General features: G+C 48.6%; 2 protein-coding genes across 2 annotated transcripts in view; both read right to left on the reverse strand.

The window, feature by feature from the left end:
• The window catches only part of LOC128763047 (tumor necrosis factor ligand superfamily member 15-like), a 2,543-nt gene extending 696 nt beyond the window's left edge, over positions 1-1,847 (reverse strand). The window contains exons 1-2 of the mRNA XM_053871778.1: positions 1,603-1,847; positions 1-521 (exon numbers count right to left, since the gene is read on the reverse strand). The exon at positions 1-521 is cut by the window's left edge and continues 696 nt beyond it. Coding sequence (XP_053727753.1) covers positions 100-521; positions 1,603-1,612 — 432 coding nt within the window. The 5' untranslated portion in view covers positions 1,613-1,847 and the 3' untranslated portion in view covers positions 1-99. The remainder of the gene's footprint in view (positions 522-1,602) is intronic.
• Positions 1,611-17,648, reverse strand: part of LOC128763044 (multiple epidermal growth factor-like domains protein 9) — a 30,069-nt gene continuing 14,031 nt past the window's right edge. The window contains exons 3-7 of the mRNA XM_053871770.1: positions 14,715-14,854; positions 10,545-10,694; positions 6,820-7,089; positions 4,209-6,244; positions 1,611-1,720 (exon numbers count right to left, since the gene is read on the reverse strand). Coding sequence (XP_053727745.1) covers positions 5,784-6,244; positions 6,820-7,089; positions 10,545-10,694; positions 14,715-14,854 — 1,021 coding nt within the window. The 3' untranslated portion in view covers positions 1,611-1,720; positions 4,209-5,783. The remainder of the gene's footprint in view (positions 1,721-4,208; positions 6,245-6,819; positions 7,090-10,544; positions 10,695-14,714; positions 14,855-17,648) is intronic.

A 17,648-nucleotide genomic window follows, 5' to 3' on the forward strand; every position in this document is an offset into this window, starting at 1 on the left:
TTAGCATAAAGGAGTCCTTCTCAAATAATGGGGCGGGCCGACTGCAAAAGAGTATATGGCGTGCGACACGTTATCTCCCACCCCTAGTGTGAAGCCGGTTCACCGCGGACTCCGCTCCACACCAAAGAACGTCTCGTCTTCGTTCAGACCAATCAGAGAAGTGTGTGAGGAAGTCACCATCAGTTTGCTGTCGGCCGCCAAGTGCAGAAGTCTGCTGACGTGGAGGGACTTGGACCAGGCCTTCATGCTGCCATTCATGGAGTCCTGCACGGTCATGAGCGGGACGTTTTTCTTGTAGTCTCCAGATATGACCCACGCCGTGTAAGACAGGTGGTAGATCTGGCTGGCGCTGGTTTCCTTGGTGTGCTTGTAGGTGATCTGCAGCATGAGGTTGTAGTAGCCCTCCTCGGGAACCCACAGGTAGCCGTCAGAGTAGTTGAGGCCGCCTTCACAGAACGCTTGCCCCATGTCACTCTCCCACAAGAGACGTTTCCCAATGGAGATGTTGCCCGAAAACGGCGCTGCGGAGAGAGACGACATTTACTGACAGGAGCAGGAGACCTTGAATAAAGCAAGGTTCCTGAGGTGTGGACTCTTGTATTCACATGCCGACGCCCTGGACCCCCTGACCTGTAGCCACTGACTCGGTTACACACCTCAACACAACAGTTCCTGCTCCACTGATCAAGCAGCTAGGATGAGAACAACAACAACAAACATGGAGGAATCCCTGAACAAAAGCAAACAAAGGCATCCGTTTGCTTTTGTTCAAGGATGTTTTTCACTACACAATGTCCAGGGTTTCCACTACTCTGACTGGAGTTGTAATTCTTGTAACATTCAAATTCTTATCCAAATATTGTCAAGACATTAAAAGTGCCTCCGTTTAAATAAGGTGATATAAAAACTTGAATATAGCCGCCATGGTGATTCATTGTGCTATATATATATATATATATATATATGATGAGATCAGTGCTCGCTCAACTCTGTTAGCAACTTCCGTGCGATGAGAAAAAGTGTCGCCTTCTTCACTCTACAATGTTAACACAAGACGAGGGCCAGAAACTACGTGTACAGCACAGTACAGATTTGCTTCAGTGCTGCTAACGCTGCGCTCTACAGTCACTGTTCTCACTGCAGCACAGTTCTCTACATGAGGACTGCGAGGAGGAAAGACGCTGGTTTTCCCCAAGTTACTGAAGATCTCCAGATGATTCATTGATCATTTCTGTCTGGTTCTGTGCTTAAATGATTAAAATCGCTCTCACTGTGTTCAACATGTTGTGACAGCAGCGTGGATCAAACAAGACGCTCCGTTTCTGCTGTTTCCTTGTAAAACAAACATGACAAGACTCTTTCATGTTTAGATTTGTCTGTGAAACGCCACATTCTGCTCCCGCCGTGGCAGAGCTCCGTCATCAGTTCACTTCTGATGTGAGGACGACTGGCGGTACTAAGAATTGGCAGAAATAAAGGAGGAATGGTCCATGTCAACTTTCCCTCCAACACGCTCCTCCACTGCGGCGCTACAGAAACTCTCCTCCAGATCTGAGCGCAGCAACATCACCAGTGTTATGGAGGGAGTGAGGCTCCTCGAACCTGTCAGCATGGCTCTTGGATGCTCCGAGGCTTCTGCTTCACCCGTCTGCTGCTGCTGCTGCGTGGCCCCAGCATCTGTGAGAGAGCCGTGACCCAGTGAGCCACTCTGGGTTGGTTTCTGCCAAGACAAGAAGTAATAGCCATGTTCATGATGCTGCAACTCTGTTCAGCGTGTGAAGCTTTGTGAGATGGAAAGGAATTCAAACAATTCTCCAGTCAGTATCAAAGGCACAATAAATCTGAAGGTCAAAGACAAGCTCCCGGAATCTTCTGCTGCACCCCCTGGAAGTTCATCTACCTTCTGAGAATATTTGACAAAAATAACATATATATATATATATATATATATATATATATATATATATATATATATATATATATATATATATATATATATATATATATGTATATATATATATATATATATATATATATATATATATATATGTATATATATATATATATATATATATATATATATGTGTATATATATATATATATATATATATATATATATATATATATATATATATATATATATATATATATATATATATATATATATATATATATAAACCCAATTAATGCAAATATTAACGGTGTTGCTTTGAGTATTCAAACGAGCGGCACCACGGAAACGTCACCATGAGTTCAGTTCATCCACCCAGACTTTCCTTCTGAGACGTGAGATCGTATTTGCGGCTGATCTTTTCTCCCTTTCTTATTGGCAATTCCCGACCACACTCCGGAACGGGTTGAACCGGATCCTGCAGCAGCTGGAGTCGCGTCTGCGCGATGGCGTCACCTGAGCTCTGCTGAGCAGGTGAGTGACCAGACGGACTTCAGGCGACTCAAACGAAAAGCCCTCTGAGGAATTTCTGAAGAAACAACTGCCTTATCACGCGCCACTTTCGCCCGCGGCTGATACAGGTGGCAACAGCGGACTTTAAACCCGAGGACAGGCGCGGAGGGAAGGTACCTGTGCGCAGGGCGCGAGCGCAGTGGTCAGCGCGACGCCGAGAGGAACCGTCACCAGCACCGTCACCAGCACCAGCACCAGCCCCACCGCCAGGCTCCAGCACGCGCGGGACCGACGGCGCTCGCGGCGGCAGCAGCAGCAGTGGGCGCCCGTGGCGTCGTCTTGGAACGCGTCCATGAAAGGTTGACCGCGGGGCCCCATCAGCGCGTCCATGGCTCTCGATCCCAGCGGCCGCATCCCCGCGCTCTATATATGCGTCCAGAGGAGGAGGGGAATTCCCGGCTCTTTTTTGAGTGCGCGCGTGCGCATGAGCAGTCCAATCTGCCGACGCAAAAAAAAAAAAGAAATCCCGCGTGAGCGTTGTGTGTTTTGGCTGCTGACTCAGCTGACTGTAACGATTCTTCACGCAGCGCGAGAGGCGGCCACTGGTTCCGTTTGGATTCCAATGATTCGAGTGGATATCGCTGGTCTTTCCGGATCTGTGGCCGGTTCGCCGCCGGCTCCCTGAGGACCGTCTGGTGAACCAAGGCACGGTACGCGCAGCTGATCGACACTTTCCAGGTGTGTGCGCGTACCTCCTTTACTCCCCTTGTGAGGACCAAGTCTTGGAAACAAAGCCACCTGCGAGGACATTTTGCTTGGTGCCGACCCATTCTCCGGATTGTCACTGGGTCATTGTAATTGGAGGGGAAATTAAAAGACGAATTAAAAAGTAAAAAATAGAAGTGCGTTCAGTTGTTCCGTGAAATACGTACAGTTATTATTAAAAGAATATGATTAAAATGTTTCAAAACACTTCTGAATATACACCACAAATGACAAATCATTTATGTTCATTAAAGTGTATTGTACGAGAAGAATTCATCTAAACATTAAGTGACAAAAAATATTAAGTAAAAAAATAAATAGTCAGCACATGTAACAGGTAACATGATGTAAGACATGTGAAGACCAGCTGTCAGTGTTATTGCTTTATGACCCGTCTGTTTCCTCCCAGCCTCTTGAGGGCCCAAGTCCAGGGCCACAGTCAACAGCCTGACCTCCGCCCGAACATCTGAGTGAAGCGATAGATGTGACCAGGAGGGTGATGTGACATTCGGGGGGTGATTCAGACACATTTGCTGCCACACTGTGTGTGAGTCAGTCGATATTGTGGCCTTGAACCAACGATGCTCGGGACTCTGGAGCAGCGCGAGAGCAGTGAAAATGGCCTGTTTATTGAGTTCTGAAGGGCCTGGTCCTATGCCCCACAGTTGTCATTCACGCCGACATCAAAGGCACATCAAAGCACTGGGTATGGTGCTAGCATGCTAGCAGTCAGCGCTAACAGGAAGGTCATTTGGATGTAGCTGATGCATCAGCGTGGTGTTGTGAGAGAGGCGCGAGGCGGGAGGGCAGGATCCTCCAGGCCCCTGTGTTGGAGCCAGTGTTGGGTGATGCGGCGGCGCAGAAGGTTGCGATGACGCCAGCTCAGCCCATGCACAAGGCTGAAGGGGGAGGGGCTTATTGGGACCAACAAATCACCTGATGGAATGGCGTCACCGTTGGAAGCTGATGCCATAAGTCGAACCGCCTCAGGAAACATGGTGGGCAAGCAGGCAGGTTCACACACACTGATGGGACTTACCCCTCTCGACCAGTGCGTCACACGTCTCGGTCTCTCTTATCTGTGGCACGTCAGGCTGAATCTCAGACCACTGGTCCTCCTGAGATCCTGCCGCTCCTCTGATAGACGCCTCATGTGTCGTGAAGTTTATTCTTAGGACATAGATTTGAGACTGTGGCCTGAAGGAAATCTGCCATGTTCAAAAGAAAAAACTCAAATAAATAAAATACTACTACTAATAATAATAATTATGTGTTCAACTAAAAGCTCTGGTTTGAGGTCCATTTTTGATTCTTTCTCCCTACTGAACGTCAAGTGTTTAAACTCACAGCGTCTTCTGATGATGTCACTAAGTGTCATGGTTATATTTTCAAAGCGACTTTTACTCCATGTAAAACATGACTTTGTAAAACTGGGTGTCCTTGTTGATGACATCACTGCGTCGTTCAGATTAGAGTCCTTCAACCGTTTTTTAAGCCACGACGCTCTTCCTTCTTTGAAAACAAGGCTGTCCACCAGAGGAACTTGGTCCAAAAGGCCTGCAGGAAATCCCTTTTATTTTGTGAAAAATTGTAGCGACTGACTCTTGACTATGGCAAAAATACATCATGATTTTCTCTTTTAAACATCACATGATCTTGCATGTATTTTTGAGGCAACTGTAGTGAAACACCAGTCAGTTGAACAGGATTTCAGTGAGCAAAACGCTAGGTGGATGATTGACATTTAGTGGACCAATTGCTGTCCAGAGTGTTCCTTCTTCTCCTTCTGTTTAGGTTGGGACTCGGTCCCTTATTTTCCTCCTCAAGCCGTTATCCACGTGACCCACACTCGTCGGCAGCACGCGCTAATTCTTCATGATTCATGTCACGATATGACGGCTCACCTGCTGGGAACCACCGCGCAGTCATGGTTCCTGGTTCCTGAGATGTTGCTGATGGTCACCATGGAGACGCCGGGAGCAACACGCACGGCTGGACTCGCAGGCGGAGGACGATGACGCCAGACGAGTACAGGAGGAGCGCGCCGTAAGTGGCTCCTGAGTCACTCTGAGCGAAGCGATGCACAGACACGCCTCCACAAGAGGTTTGGAAAAGCCCAGTGTTTTATTTGGGGGGTGGTCATAAGTCGATGATAAGAAACGAGCCGACCGGTGACACCAGGCTGTGGCGGGTGAGGAGTGGGGACCAGTCCAGCGAACACAAAGAGCTAACTGTACAAGTGTAGCGCTACTATTCACATCCATCTGTACACGCGTATTTACACGGGCCCGGGTCACGTGACCAGCCACTGTCCTGCAGTAGATCAGCCTCGCCTCGGGGACTCCTCAGGTCAGGCCAGCCAGGCGCCTTCATGTGGCCCTCCGAGACCCACACACACACACACACTGTACAGGGGAGCCCAGGCACACACACGTGCGTGCGCAGCGCGGCTCCGAAACAGGAATAAATTAGAGTTCAAATCACCACGGCGGTGACGCAAGCCTCTCGGAACTTAAAGGAGTCGCTTAGAAAAGAGGCGAGATGCTCCCGGGACGCGTCACTCGTATCAAAAGTAGAAAGGTTTTTGCATGGTTCCCTCGCCAGTGACGGAGCCTCAGGCCTTGTAGCAGTTCCCCGGAGCGCTGAGGGCCAGCTGGCCGTTGGGCACCACCTCGTTGGCCTCGTCCTCCAGCAGGCCCGACACGTCGGCGTTGGGGATGCTGTCGTGGTAGCTGCTGAAGCTGATGTTGTCCTCCTTCAGCTCGATGGTCCAGAAGGGAGCGTTGAGCTTGCGGTTCTGATACTCCCGGTAGGAGTAGACGCCGCCCACGAAGCCCAGCAGCAGCACCACCACCAGGATGATGACGGCCAGGATGATGATGTTGAACTGCGTCCAGGACACCTCGGTCAGGGCGGCCGTGGTGTTGTCGGTGGGGCCGCCTGGGCTGGTCAGCAGCGCCTGGCCGGGCGTCCACGTGCTGTTGCCGCCGGAGGTGGAGCTCGCTCGGGTGGCGGGCGACGGCGGCGGCACCGTGGTCAGAGGAGCGGGTGAGGCGGGGGGTCCCAGGCGGGAGGCTGCGGACGCCAGGAGAGAGAGAGATAAGGGGGTGAAGACAGCAGCAGCTCAGGGGCGGGCGCACCTTCAACTAAGGCGTCATTCGTCTACTGACCAGAAGGATGACGTCACAGGGTTTAGGGCGGGTTATTTTATTTTTACTAATAAATGACGATACTAATTCATATATTCACTTGGCGTCGAGTTTGGTGACGCCATTTCTTTGACTTCAAATGAACGTTTTGAAGAAAACTTTTGCTGCACATGAGACACGTATCTGTCTTGTCACATCTGAACCTGAAACGTCCTACATTTTTAATTTAAAAACAAAAGTTCGTTTTATAAACGGACTGTACCAGAGTTAAACGTCTTTTGGTTGGTATAAAATAATTGCTTGTGAACCGTCGATATGAAGTTTAATTCAAATCAAAGAAAACGGCACAGCGTGACGTCATCAATGAACGACACCTCGGACGTATTTACCAGGCCACATTCATTCACAAACATAACAACGCTTCTTTTGCAGCGCCAGACACATTTCAGTGGCTGCTGCCACCTGGTGGACATACCGCGCCAGCGCATCCTCGCGACTCACCTGGGCGCGTGCAGTTGTGAGCTCGCGCATCGCCCGTGAAGCCAGCCGCGCACAGCTGGCACCGCGGCCCCGCCGTGTTGTTGACGCAGCGGAGGCAGTGGCCCGTGTCCGGGTGGCAGATCTGCGCGTGGCCCTGGGGGTCCGCGTTGCCGCTGCAGTCGCAGGGGACGCAGCTCCCGGACGACTTGTAGAGGCCGGGCCGGCACTGGTCGCACGCGGGGCCGGTGAAGTGAGGAAGGCACTGGTCACACACCGGGGCGCCGCCGGGACCTGGACCGAGGAGCAGCGGGGTCAGCAGCGACAGGACCCGTTTCTGGATCATTTATTCACCATGGATTTAAATCACCAAACGAAACACAGTCCGAGCAGTGATACAAACATAAAACGGTAAATTCATTCCATTCTTTTTTAAAGAAGCTTAACAGTAAGTCCACAGTATAATTCCCCAAAAGTGTGTCCTTCTTACACCAAAAAAAGACACGTTTTTCTAAAGTCATATGATTCAGTATGATTACTTTTTCCACGTGTCGCAAATGAAAACAATGAATTTATCTCATGTTCAACCCAAAGACCTGCAGTAAACATGCAGTTACTGCCCCCCCGTGGCCGACTGCCGGGACTGCATACACTTGAGTAAAGAGATGCGGTTCTGTTTTGTGCGTTTGCAGTTTTAAATCGTCACCAAATGTCACAGCAACCCTTTCTTCCTGTAAAACAACCTGCCGCACGAGACGCTCGTGCTCCTCCATTTTTGAAGGCTCTGTGTTTTGCCAGGCTACAGGAGTGTGACCCAATTGCTCACTTCCTCGGCGTCAGCTCACATTACAAACAAGACCTCCATACGTCTCAGACAAGTAAAAACAGAGTGCTTAGAAAGATACAGCGCATTTTAGAGACAAGAATTCCAGATATAAAGTGACTAAGAGACAAAAGATGGATAAAAATATGATTCATACGATCCTAGAATCGACATAAAGGAAAAGACGTGAAAAAGAAGACGATTAAATAGACAAGACACGAGTGAAATAAAAGACAGAAAATGAACTAAAATTGGACATTAAGTAACTAGTAATAACTGAAACAACCAAAACTAGTTACATAAATATTTACACGGAATATATGTGGCAAAAACGGATGTAAACGGAATAAAAAAGCTAAAACTAAAAAAAATGGACACACACACAAGAAATAAAACTAATCTTTAAAATATATTTTAAAAAATATTCCTCAGGAAAATGTGAATATCGCTAATTCCCATGCAGAAAACAGAGGCCCTAACGCGGTGCAGAAGCAGGGGTTCGCCACTAGGCGGCCCACAGCTCAAGCAGCTGCACCTGATCGCAACAGTCCGGTTCATCATCTCATGACAAGCAACATCTGTCCCCAGCTGTGGACGTCACACTCGCACCCAGGGCACGCGACTGCTGTCAATCATTGTCCTGAAGCGAACACGCAGGACCAGAGTGAGGAGAGCAGCAGCTGCAGGGTTGAAGGAGTCGCTCGTGGGCAACCAAGTCAAGTGTGAAATATACGAGTCTGTCCCCAAAACTCCACTGACCACGGTCTGCCAGATGGTTTTCATGACTGCAGAACTAGCCTTGGAGCTTTATATTAACCACAGTATCTGTAGCAAACGCTGCTGCGTCACGTGTGCGTTCCATCACACCAAACTCTTCCTGTGACATATTTGCAGCTCCTCACTTGAGTTCCTGTAAAGCTCCCAGTCCTCATGCTTGGGTTGTTCAACCAGCCTTTCTTGGCAGGTGAGAACACAAGGGTCGTTTTTCACTTCCTGATCATTGAGTTTAATTATCTGCAGTTCTGGTGGTTGCTATGGAAACTGGTTTTCAGCATCAAATGTCTTCCTGCTTGTGGATGTTGAGTTTGCGTTTGCAGTATGGCGCCAGCCACGTGGAGGACCCTGGACCCTGATGAAAAGTGTCAGAGAGGCGTGGCCTCAGACGGATGAAAGATTCAGGAGGGGAGCCGTGCTGCCAGACGACCTCCCAGCGCTGCCTGCGTGTGCATGTTGTCGCTCTCTAAATGATTTAGACACAGACAACTGCCTCCGCTGGCCTAGATGGCGGCTTCATCTGCTGGAGTCACGTGACTCCTCGGGGCAGCCGAGCCTGCCGAGCTTCGCTCCCTCTCTGCTGTTATATAACCAGGCGCTGCGGCGCATGGGGGCAGAGGTCGCGACCCGCTCCCATCCTGGCCTCTGCTCTGGAGCAGGAGCTCCGGCGGAGCAGGTGAGCACGAGGCTCCACACATCCTGGCCTTCTACTGGAGCGGCGGAGACACGATCATCATGGATGATTTAATATGTGTGACCCACATCCTGATGTGCCGCTCCACTTCACCCCTGCATGCTCCTGCACCACCAGCATCTCAGACCTACATCGCCGTCCTCTCTCTCCGGGAGCTTCGACCTCGGGCCCACCTTCAGAGAGCCCTGCAGTCTGAGTGGAGACTGGGGTGCTGAGCCCGTCCCGCCCTCCGTGCCCTGTCCTGCCGCCACTCCGTCACACGCAGCTGCTAACACAGCCTGACAGCCTGAGAGCCTGAGAGCTTCCGGGGCTGTTGCCATGCAGGACGCCCTGGAGATGAGGCGGCGGCCACTGTGATTGGTCGAGGCCCTGAAGGCATAGCCACCGCGTTCCCAATAACAAAGCTGGGACGGAGACTTGTTAAGGTTCTGTTTGATCTGAAGCTCATCATCTAGTCCTGGGTCTGCCCCAGGAGGTCACCTGCACTGGCCTCTCCTCGACCCTCTCTCGCCTCAGGGGGAGTCCAGACATGCCTGTGTTTGGAGCCACAAGGTGGTCGATCAAGAACAACTTTCTTCATTTCAACTATCAATAAGCCGCACGTTTGTTGTCGTCTCGCCCCCTGGTGCAGCGTGATGAGGTCATAGATATACATGAAGGAAAGCTGCGGTGAGAACCTTGAGTCCACTGGGTTCCACTGAAATATTCTGTCACCAAAAACTTTGAACAGAGCCGATCCAAACCAGTAGGTGGGTAGATGGGACTTCATGACACAGTACTGAAGGGTGGATGAGGCTTCATGAAACAGTGTCCTGATCTTCAGAGGCCACCAGAAGTGCTGTCTGCTGTAAGATGTTTGGACTTGAACAACTAATTCAATGAAACCTCATACCATTTCTAAACGCCATCTAGTGGCCCACTGAAAATGAGGACATTGTTTCATCCACCCTGCAGATTAAGGCGTCTAACCACACACTTTTGACACTGTTGTTCACCTTCCTTTGACCACAAATAGTAACAAGTAAAGAGTACAGTTTTGGACTCAGGTATCTGAACTATTCCTGTCACAGCAGCGTGAGTGTGGTCCAACATTTACAGTCACACTGTGACGTCAGCGCTGACCTCTGACCTGCAGTCTAAAATCCCTGACCCAGTAAGCACAGAGGTCACACAGGGACAAGTATACACAGGCACGCAGACAGACACTACACACCAGCAACTGCCTGCTCACTGAAGAATGCAGGCGCTCGCTCGCAAACTTGAAGCAGCAGCTACAGATTCAGGGGATTTCAGAAGAAACTAGTTTCCTTCCTGGCTGTTGATGCTGCCAAACACATGCTGACACAACGTCTCCAACACACCTGGCCGTCAGAGCAGCGTCCTGAACACTGCAGGTAACACGAGGTGTTTGACCTCCGGCAGCAGAGTGGAGCGGCCTCCAGAGCAGCAAGTACTGACCTGTGTGGCAGGAGCCAGTGGACGAGGAGTTGGAGCATGGACACGGTAGACATGGCTCACTGGGGGCGGCGGCCGGACTGCGGTAAAAGCCGGTCCGGCACTCTTCACAGTTGGATCCCTGGGTGTTGCCCTCGCAGTTGAGACAGACTCCTGCAGGACACCAGGAAGGTCAGCACCATCAGAGCAGTCATCAGCTTACACACAAACATTGCTGTTCCCTTAACACGACTGCAGGGGACGCAACGTCTTCTGCTGGTTGGATGTCTCTGCCTTGCATTGAACCAGAGTGAGAGAGTGGCGATCAAAAAGCGCCAGTGATGTTGGGGAAATAGCAGCAGAACTGTGATGACTCTAAACATTTGACACGCAGCAGGAAGCGGAGGACTTGTTGTGCCTCTATAGAATGGGGAGGCAGACCAGACCAAACCTGTCCCAGCTGGCTGAGCATCGACACCACCTCTGACAGTAACAGAAGTCACTAGTTTACCGCTGGAGTTCATCATCCAACGTGTCATTTCTACAGCTGAGAACTGGAACGGTTCCCCTCATTAAAACTCTCCACCTCTCCGTTGCTTCGGTCGGAAGCTGAAAGCACTTGTTTCAAATCAATTTCCTGACAGACTAGTGGAACCCCCCAGTGATGACTGCTGCTCCACGTCTGGGAAAACATCTTTAAATTTGGGGGAGGAGCAGAGTGGACAGAGAAAGGTTTCTCCTCAGGACACTTCCAGCAAGTCAGTGATCCAAATGCCATTCCAGAATTCCAGTCTTCGGAGTAACAACTTTGCTACTGTCTCTGAAGATATACTACATGTGACAAAAGGGTCACCATTTTGTTCTCAGCCCTGGCCATCAACCTGGAGTTGAGTTCATTCCTCCTCTTGTCCAGGCTTTGTCTTCTCTCTTCTCTGCCGTATAGTCTTGAAACGAGTTTGACAAAAATAACCATTCAAACTGGCTTCAGGTGCATCATGTCAGGACATGAGTCAATTCCTCAAAAGGAGTCCTCAGCCTCATAAGACATTTCTGTTCGGGACGCTTCCGTGTGTTCTTTGCGTTGATACTGCTGCATTGATCCTGTAGCTCTGGCACAAAAGAGGAAAGAGAGGCAGCGTTGTAAGAGGCGGTGGTCGGTGAGGAGGTGAAATATATGGCCACCGGAGGACGGGGTGTCACTGCCTGATGAGACCACTTCAGGCACCGGATGTTAGAAACACGCATGCGCAAGGTCTACGAATTGGGTTTACTGGTAATATCAAGTAAATTTGTGTTTCTTTTTTTAAATAGTTGTTAAAATAGTCTATATATAACAGCAAAATCTGGAAATTATATGTTTTACGCGCATGCTTAAGTACGATCTGGTCCGTCTGCCTGATGTGTTCCGCCGGAAATGATGCGCATGCGTAAACGTGCTATTATGTGAATTGATTATTCTTTATTATTAAAATAATCAATATTTGTCATTGTAATCTGGAGATTGTACGTTTCTATCTGCTATTATAATTTTTTAATCCTGTATTATATAGATATATATATATCATATGCAACATATAATTTTTTAATCTAGACTCTCTAAAATATTTTATTTTCATTACTTTTATTATTTTTAGAAGTTAAAAAAAACATCATCGCCTGTGCGAGATATAACCATGGACGCATGCACTTATCAGTAAACGTTAGTTGGTAAAACACCAGGCAGGCGGACCATATCAGACAGTGACACGGAGAGTTTCCACCATTGTTCTGTCTTCTTCCTGTCTCACTAGAGCTACGTATCAGGGAGGAACAGCAACACTGCCCCCCATGGTTTCAGGTGGTACTGCTCTGTTTGGTGCCTATCTGTCAGGTTTGTGGAAACGTGCAGAAATATAAAGGAAATGGCAGCAGAGCACGGACAGAAGGATCCGCCAGTATCCGGATCCGTATGCAACGTTGAGCAGAACTGGACCTTCAGGCCCAAATCAGCATCTCTTATCCATGTCAGATGTGATCAGCAAAAGACCACAGCTTTATCCGAGTGGATTTTATTAGATCGCATTCTGCAAAGTTACAGCAGAAAAACATGGTGGAAAACTAGGGCGTCCTCAAGGCGCCCCATTTTCAGTCCTAGGCGTCCCCAGGACACCCGGATACCATGCTAGCTAAAAGCCTCTAGGAATGGCTGCTTCTACCCTGGGAGTATCAGGCTAAACTCCAGGCTGGATTGGGGTTCCTCAACACATTCGGCATCCATGGGTCATCGGAGGGCTGTTCCCATAAGATTCACAAGAAATACCAGAGCAAACTGCCTGGCTCCTCACACAATGGCCACCCTCCACAAGGGTCAGGGTGGGGACAGTGCTCCTCGGTGTGGTCAGACTTGTCGAGTCCCTGACATGTTTATCTGACACACACACACACAGTTTGCCACACTGGAAAATGTCAGTTTCCACAATGTGCTGTAAAGTAAGCGGGGCTGAAGCCGGTGGGGGGAGCTGTCAAACCTGGGCCTGGCTAATCCACTGTGACCAGCAGGCCAGGAGAGGCTGCCGACCCAATCTGCCTGGGCATTATACCACTGAAACATATGGCTTTGAAAAGCACCAGGAGCGCCCTGCACCCCCTCCAGCCTCCCTTTCTATCAGGCCTGTCCCTTACTGGAGATTTAAGTCTCAGAGCACAAGTGCAGGAAGGTGAACGGCATTACACCTACTGGGTTAATCGCAGAGGAAAGGCTGCAAGCGCACTTCAATTCTGAATCACAAAGAATTAGTTCAAGCTCGGCTGGAATAAAGAGTGGAACACTACAGCTTGAGCAATAATTCCGAGCCGTGGACAGCAGTGAAGTGGCAGCAGGCCTGAAGCATAGACGCAGAGGCAGCTGGAGTGGATGTTCTCGGGGTCTGTGCCACATAAAGCCACTTTCATCCAGTATAAACACAAAGAAGTTGAGACGGCGGTGACACAAAGTACACACGCAAGATGTACAGATGATCGTCTCCGGAGAAACTCTCAACATCTCCAGATCTTCACTCCTCAACCCTCCTGGCTACAACCGCTGTAAAGTCCTCTTTAGTAGCACACACTTATGGACACAAGTGTTTCATTTTGAAGACGATGGTTAATACACCACTGCAACCCAAAGTGTGGAAAGTATGGGACCATTCCACAAAGACACATCAGGACACATACCTTTTGAGCAAATAAAAGACAGTTTCAAAAGAACAATGAAGACTATATAAGTCTTTACAACGATTACACTCTATTTACAACACTACCACCATGTTGATGTGACCGTCAACCTGTACACGTCACAGGCTCAAGTGCTCTCTCAGGTAGTCAATGACTAGTGGACAGTCAAAATAACCGCGAGTTGCCGCCGTACTGATGATGTCATGCTTCAGTTCTGTGGCGCTTCAAATGAACGTTTTAAAAGCAAATATGAAACCATTCTGTCCACAAAAAGAGGAACCTTGGGAATGAATCCTGGACTATCTGTTGCTTGTTGATGACATCACTCTATGGTTCAGTACAGGTGAGTACAGCAGAGGAGGGTAAGATCTAGGCGCCCGTGCAGCTACATTGGCGTCATGGTTCCTGGACTGAGCTGAACAGGTTGTTACCAAAAGTAGAACAACCAGGTCCAGTTCTCCTGTCACCGTGGAGACAGGAAACCCACAAGTCAGTTTCAGCACGGCTGGGTTCGGAATGGAGTCGGATGATTCACTGCAGGAAGTCCGGTCTCACTAGGTGAGGATGAGGAGTCTTGAAAGTGGAAGTAGCAGAGGAGGGAATGAGGGTTGTAGGGAGGCACGGGGTGGTGCCAACCGCACCCGCAAAGAAGTGAGATTTATGGACAACTGTCTATGTCTCTTGAAAAGGCTGAAGCACCTGCTTCCATTGTCCATCCACAGAGGATGACTCAGTTCAGGCTTGATCAGGAAGGTGACAATGGAGCAAACAGAGAGCAGGGTTTCTCCCGACAGCACTGTTCACACACACACACACAATTTAAAGTCCATGAATATCCGACACCGTAATACTGATGTAGCTTTCACACCTGTTAAGAAAACATGTTCCACATTCAATGCAGAGTGAAGTAGCTGTTCTGCTCTGCCACTGTTGACATTGTGTCATAAATGTTTGCCGACATCAGTAATGGCTGATGATTAACCAGAAGAATTGACCGACCTGACTGTGGGTGGCAGTAGCTGGTGTGGTTGTTGCACTGGCACGGCCGGCAGCCTGTGCTGCTGAAGTGGAAAAATCCCGGATGGCACTCGTCACACTTGGGCCCATAAATTCCAGTCTTGCATACACACGTTCCTGAGCTGCAAGAGAGAAGGAGAGGATGGACACTGAGAAAGAAAGCGCTGGCGAGGGGCCCCTCAAATAGCAATTAGCACGAGGCTAACGTGACCAGTAAAGGTGGGACACATGGGAGAAACTACTGTCAATGACCGAACAAGGAAAACACGACAAATCGCAATGTCTGAAGTTTGTCTCATGGAAAATTCAGGTGGGACAGTTTGATGACACATTTGCTTTATATATGTGTGTGTGTGTGTATCTGGTTTAGCTATGCTTGTGGGGACATTTTTTTATGGTACCCACAAGGTTAAGCCTCAATTTAAGGCTCAAAACATGAAAATAACTGGGTCATTTGGGTTCCAGTTTGGTTTGGTTCAGCTGAGTCGTGTGTTTTGGATGGTTAGGTTCAGGGGGAGAGGCTGGGGAAAGGGCTCCTCTAAATGGTGGCATCACCAACATGGCGTTCTCCAGAGACAGTTGCAGCACCTGCACATCCCAGCGCTTTGTCTCCATGGTGGGATGACAGAATGTTCCACTCTGCAGCTGACAGCGGAGGTGGCCACACTGCTGAATCAACGAGCCAGTGGAGCAGAACACATGACGCTGTGGTGCTCAGCACACTCTGAACGTTGTACACAAATATTACACAATCACTGCATAAATAGGCCACAGCAGATGACGGGGAGAGCACAGGCGGTGTGAAGAATGTCACCCGGATGATGCCTCAGACGAGCACGTCAGACACATCCACCAAACCCAAGGAACCAAAGAACGCCTCCACAAAACCAGGCGCTGATCCTAATCCTGAGGTCCAGGCAGGGGTCAAGGACCTTCACTTGACAAGGCCAACTAGCCAGCACCAGATTCCAGCGTCTCCACTGCTTCCTGTCTCTGCACGACGGTGTTCACACTCAAACTCAAAGCTCATCTAATGACTCACGTTCTGATCACTTGATGTCTCAGGCTCACATATGATCAGCTGATCAACATGTGTCACAGCCAATAGACAGGACACCTCAGTGACCTGCTTCCTGGTGACGTCAGAGTTTGATGTGATTCACAATGACAAGGAACAGCCACTCAGAAGTGAAAGATCCTGAGAGGATGTACCGGCAAAGGTCATGCAGAAGGGTTGCGTTTATTTGACATCATAGTTGTTTCACCCCAGTGAGTGAGTTCAAATAATTTCTATGTCTTCTTTTTGCTAGCATTGCATCCATTTGTGCAATTCAATATTGTGGTTTTACCACTTTATTCTCTGAAAAGCCTGTGTTGCCAGTGTAATGACTCCACTCCTCCCCAAGGGCGTCTTCGCCCTGTGCCTGTATTGGTCCAGGCCAAACTGAGCAGGTAGAAATGTTCCTGTTGCAAGACTGTAACAGTCCAGTCTTACTTCATTTATCCACCACGACAGCTTTTTCAATTATAGAGAAAATCTTTTTTTGTTTTTAAATGAAACACTATTGATCTTTTTAAAATAATTTCTTCAGCTACACATTTATTGACTTATACTGATTTTTTTAATGTAAGAAGATGTTTCCTTTATCATATGGTGCCCAGGTATGTACTGCTTTTGTCGTGTTATTCAGTAATTGTGAAGCTTGAATTAAACATTTAAAAAACACGATTTGTACAATAACTGTAAAACGTAGCACACTCTTTCATATACATTATCAACTAGCTATTTAACTACTACCGTATAAAAACGATAATCAATTTTTGTTTATTAAGACTGGATCACACCATCCTGATATGAGGGAGACTGATTATTCTTAAGCTATTGAAACTGACTTTTTTACTCCCCCCTGAGGGCCTTCAAGCACCCCCCTAGGCGAACCCCCATTTGAGAACCAGTGCTTGAAACAACACAAGACATGTTGTCTTGGCAATATTCACACACGGTCGCCGAAGCTTTCTTTGATATTGCATACGGGGGGCTGCCTTTCGCACTTCCCTAAATAAAAACCGCCGTTTTTATGTTCCCGGTGAGAAATGGTCCAGATGATCCAGCTGTCACTGTGAGTGATGAACATCCACCACCCCAGCCCTCCATCAGGCCTTATCAAGGCCCAAACCCAGCAGAGAGCCCGCCACAGTGTCCGTGAACAATGACTTCAAAACAATTGAAGTAAATCATGAGTGACTCGGGACAATTTCCGTGAGCGTGTGCAAGGGTCTCGGCACAAACAGGGCTTTGTTAAAAACAAATGCGCCAAATGCAAATGAAGAGGCCCACGGCGATGCTTAGTGGGGCGTGGGCTGCTCTGAGGTCAAGGCTGGGAGATCAACAGTCCACATTATTCCACTTGATACACACACAGACATTAACTCAGAGAGAAAGTGAGCCAATGCACCGACTGACAGGCCACAGGCGTCCAACTTTTGTCCGAATCTGTCACACCACATCCATCAAAAAGACATAAAAACAGTTTGTCCTGTTGGAGTCGGTTCATGGATTGATATCAAACATGCCAGCAGGACTAATCATCGATTGTTGTTGTGCACCTGAGACTAAATGGTCCAAATAAAGGAAACAATAATTTAAGGTCAGGGTTTCCGCCAGGATTTTTTTGAAAATGTGGCAGAGCAAAGAAAAAAAACAAAAGACGGAACAGAGCGCAGCCAACCGAGAAGCGATAGAGAAACATTGAAGCAGAAGGGATAGTTTTGACATTTACTGAAGTGAAGTGGTGACTCTAGTTTTGAATCATGAGTAGTAAATCTGCAGCCGCCTTCATGCGGTCCATCTCTTCACATGTCTTGGGTCATGTGAGCAACAGACTTCAGCCACTTATTTCATCCGTCAGAGACCCC

Source organism: Synchiropus splendidus, chromosome 7 (genome assembly GCF_027744825.2).
Source record: "Synchiropus splendidus isolate RoL2022-P1 chromosome 7, RoL_Sspl_1.0, whole genome shotgun sequence".
NCBI classification, from domain to species: domain Eukaryota; kingdom Metazoa; phylum Chordata; class Actinopteri; order Syngnathiformes; family Callionymidae; genus Synchiropus; species Synchiropus splendidus.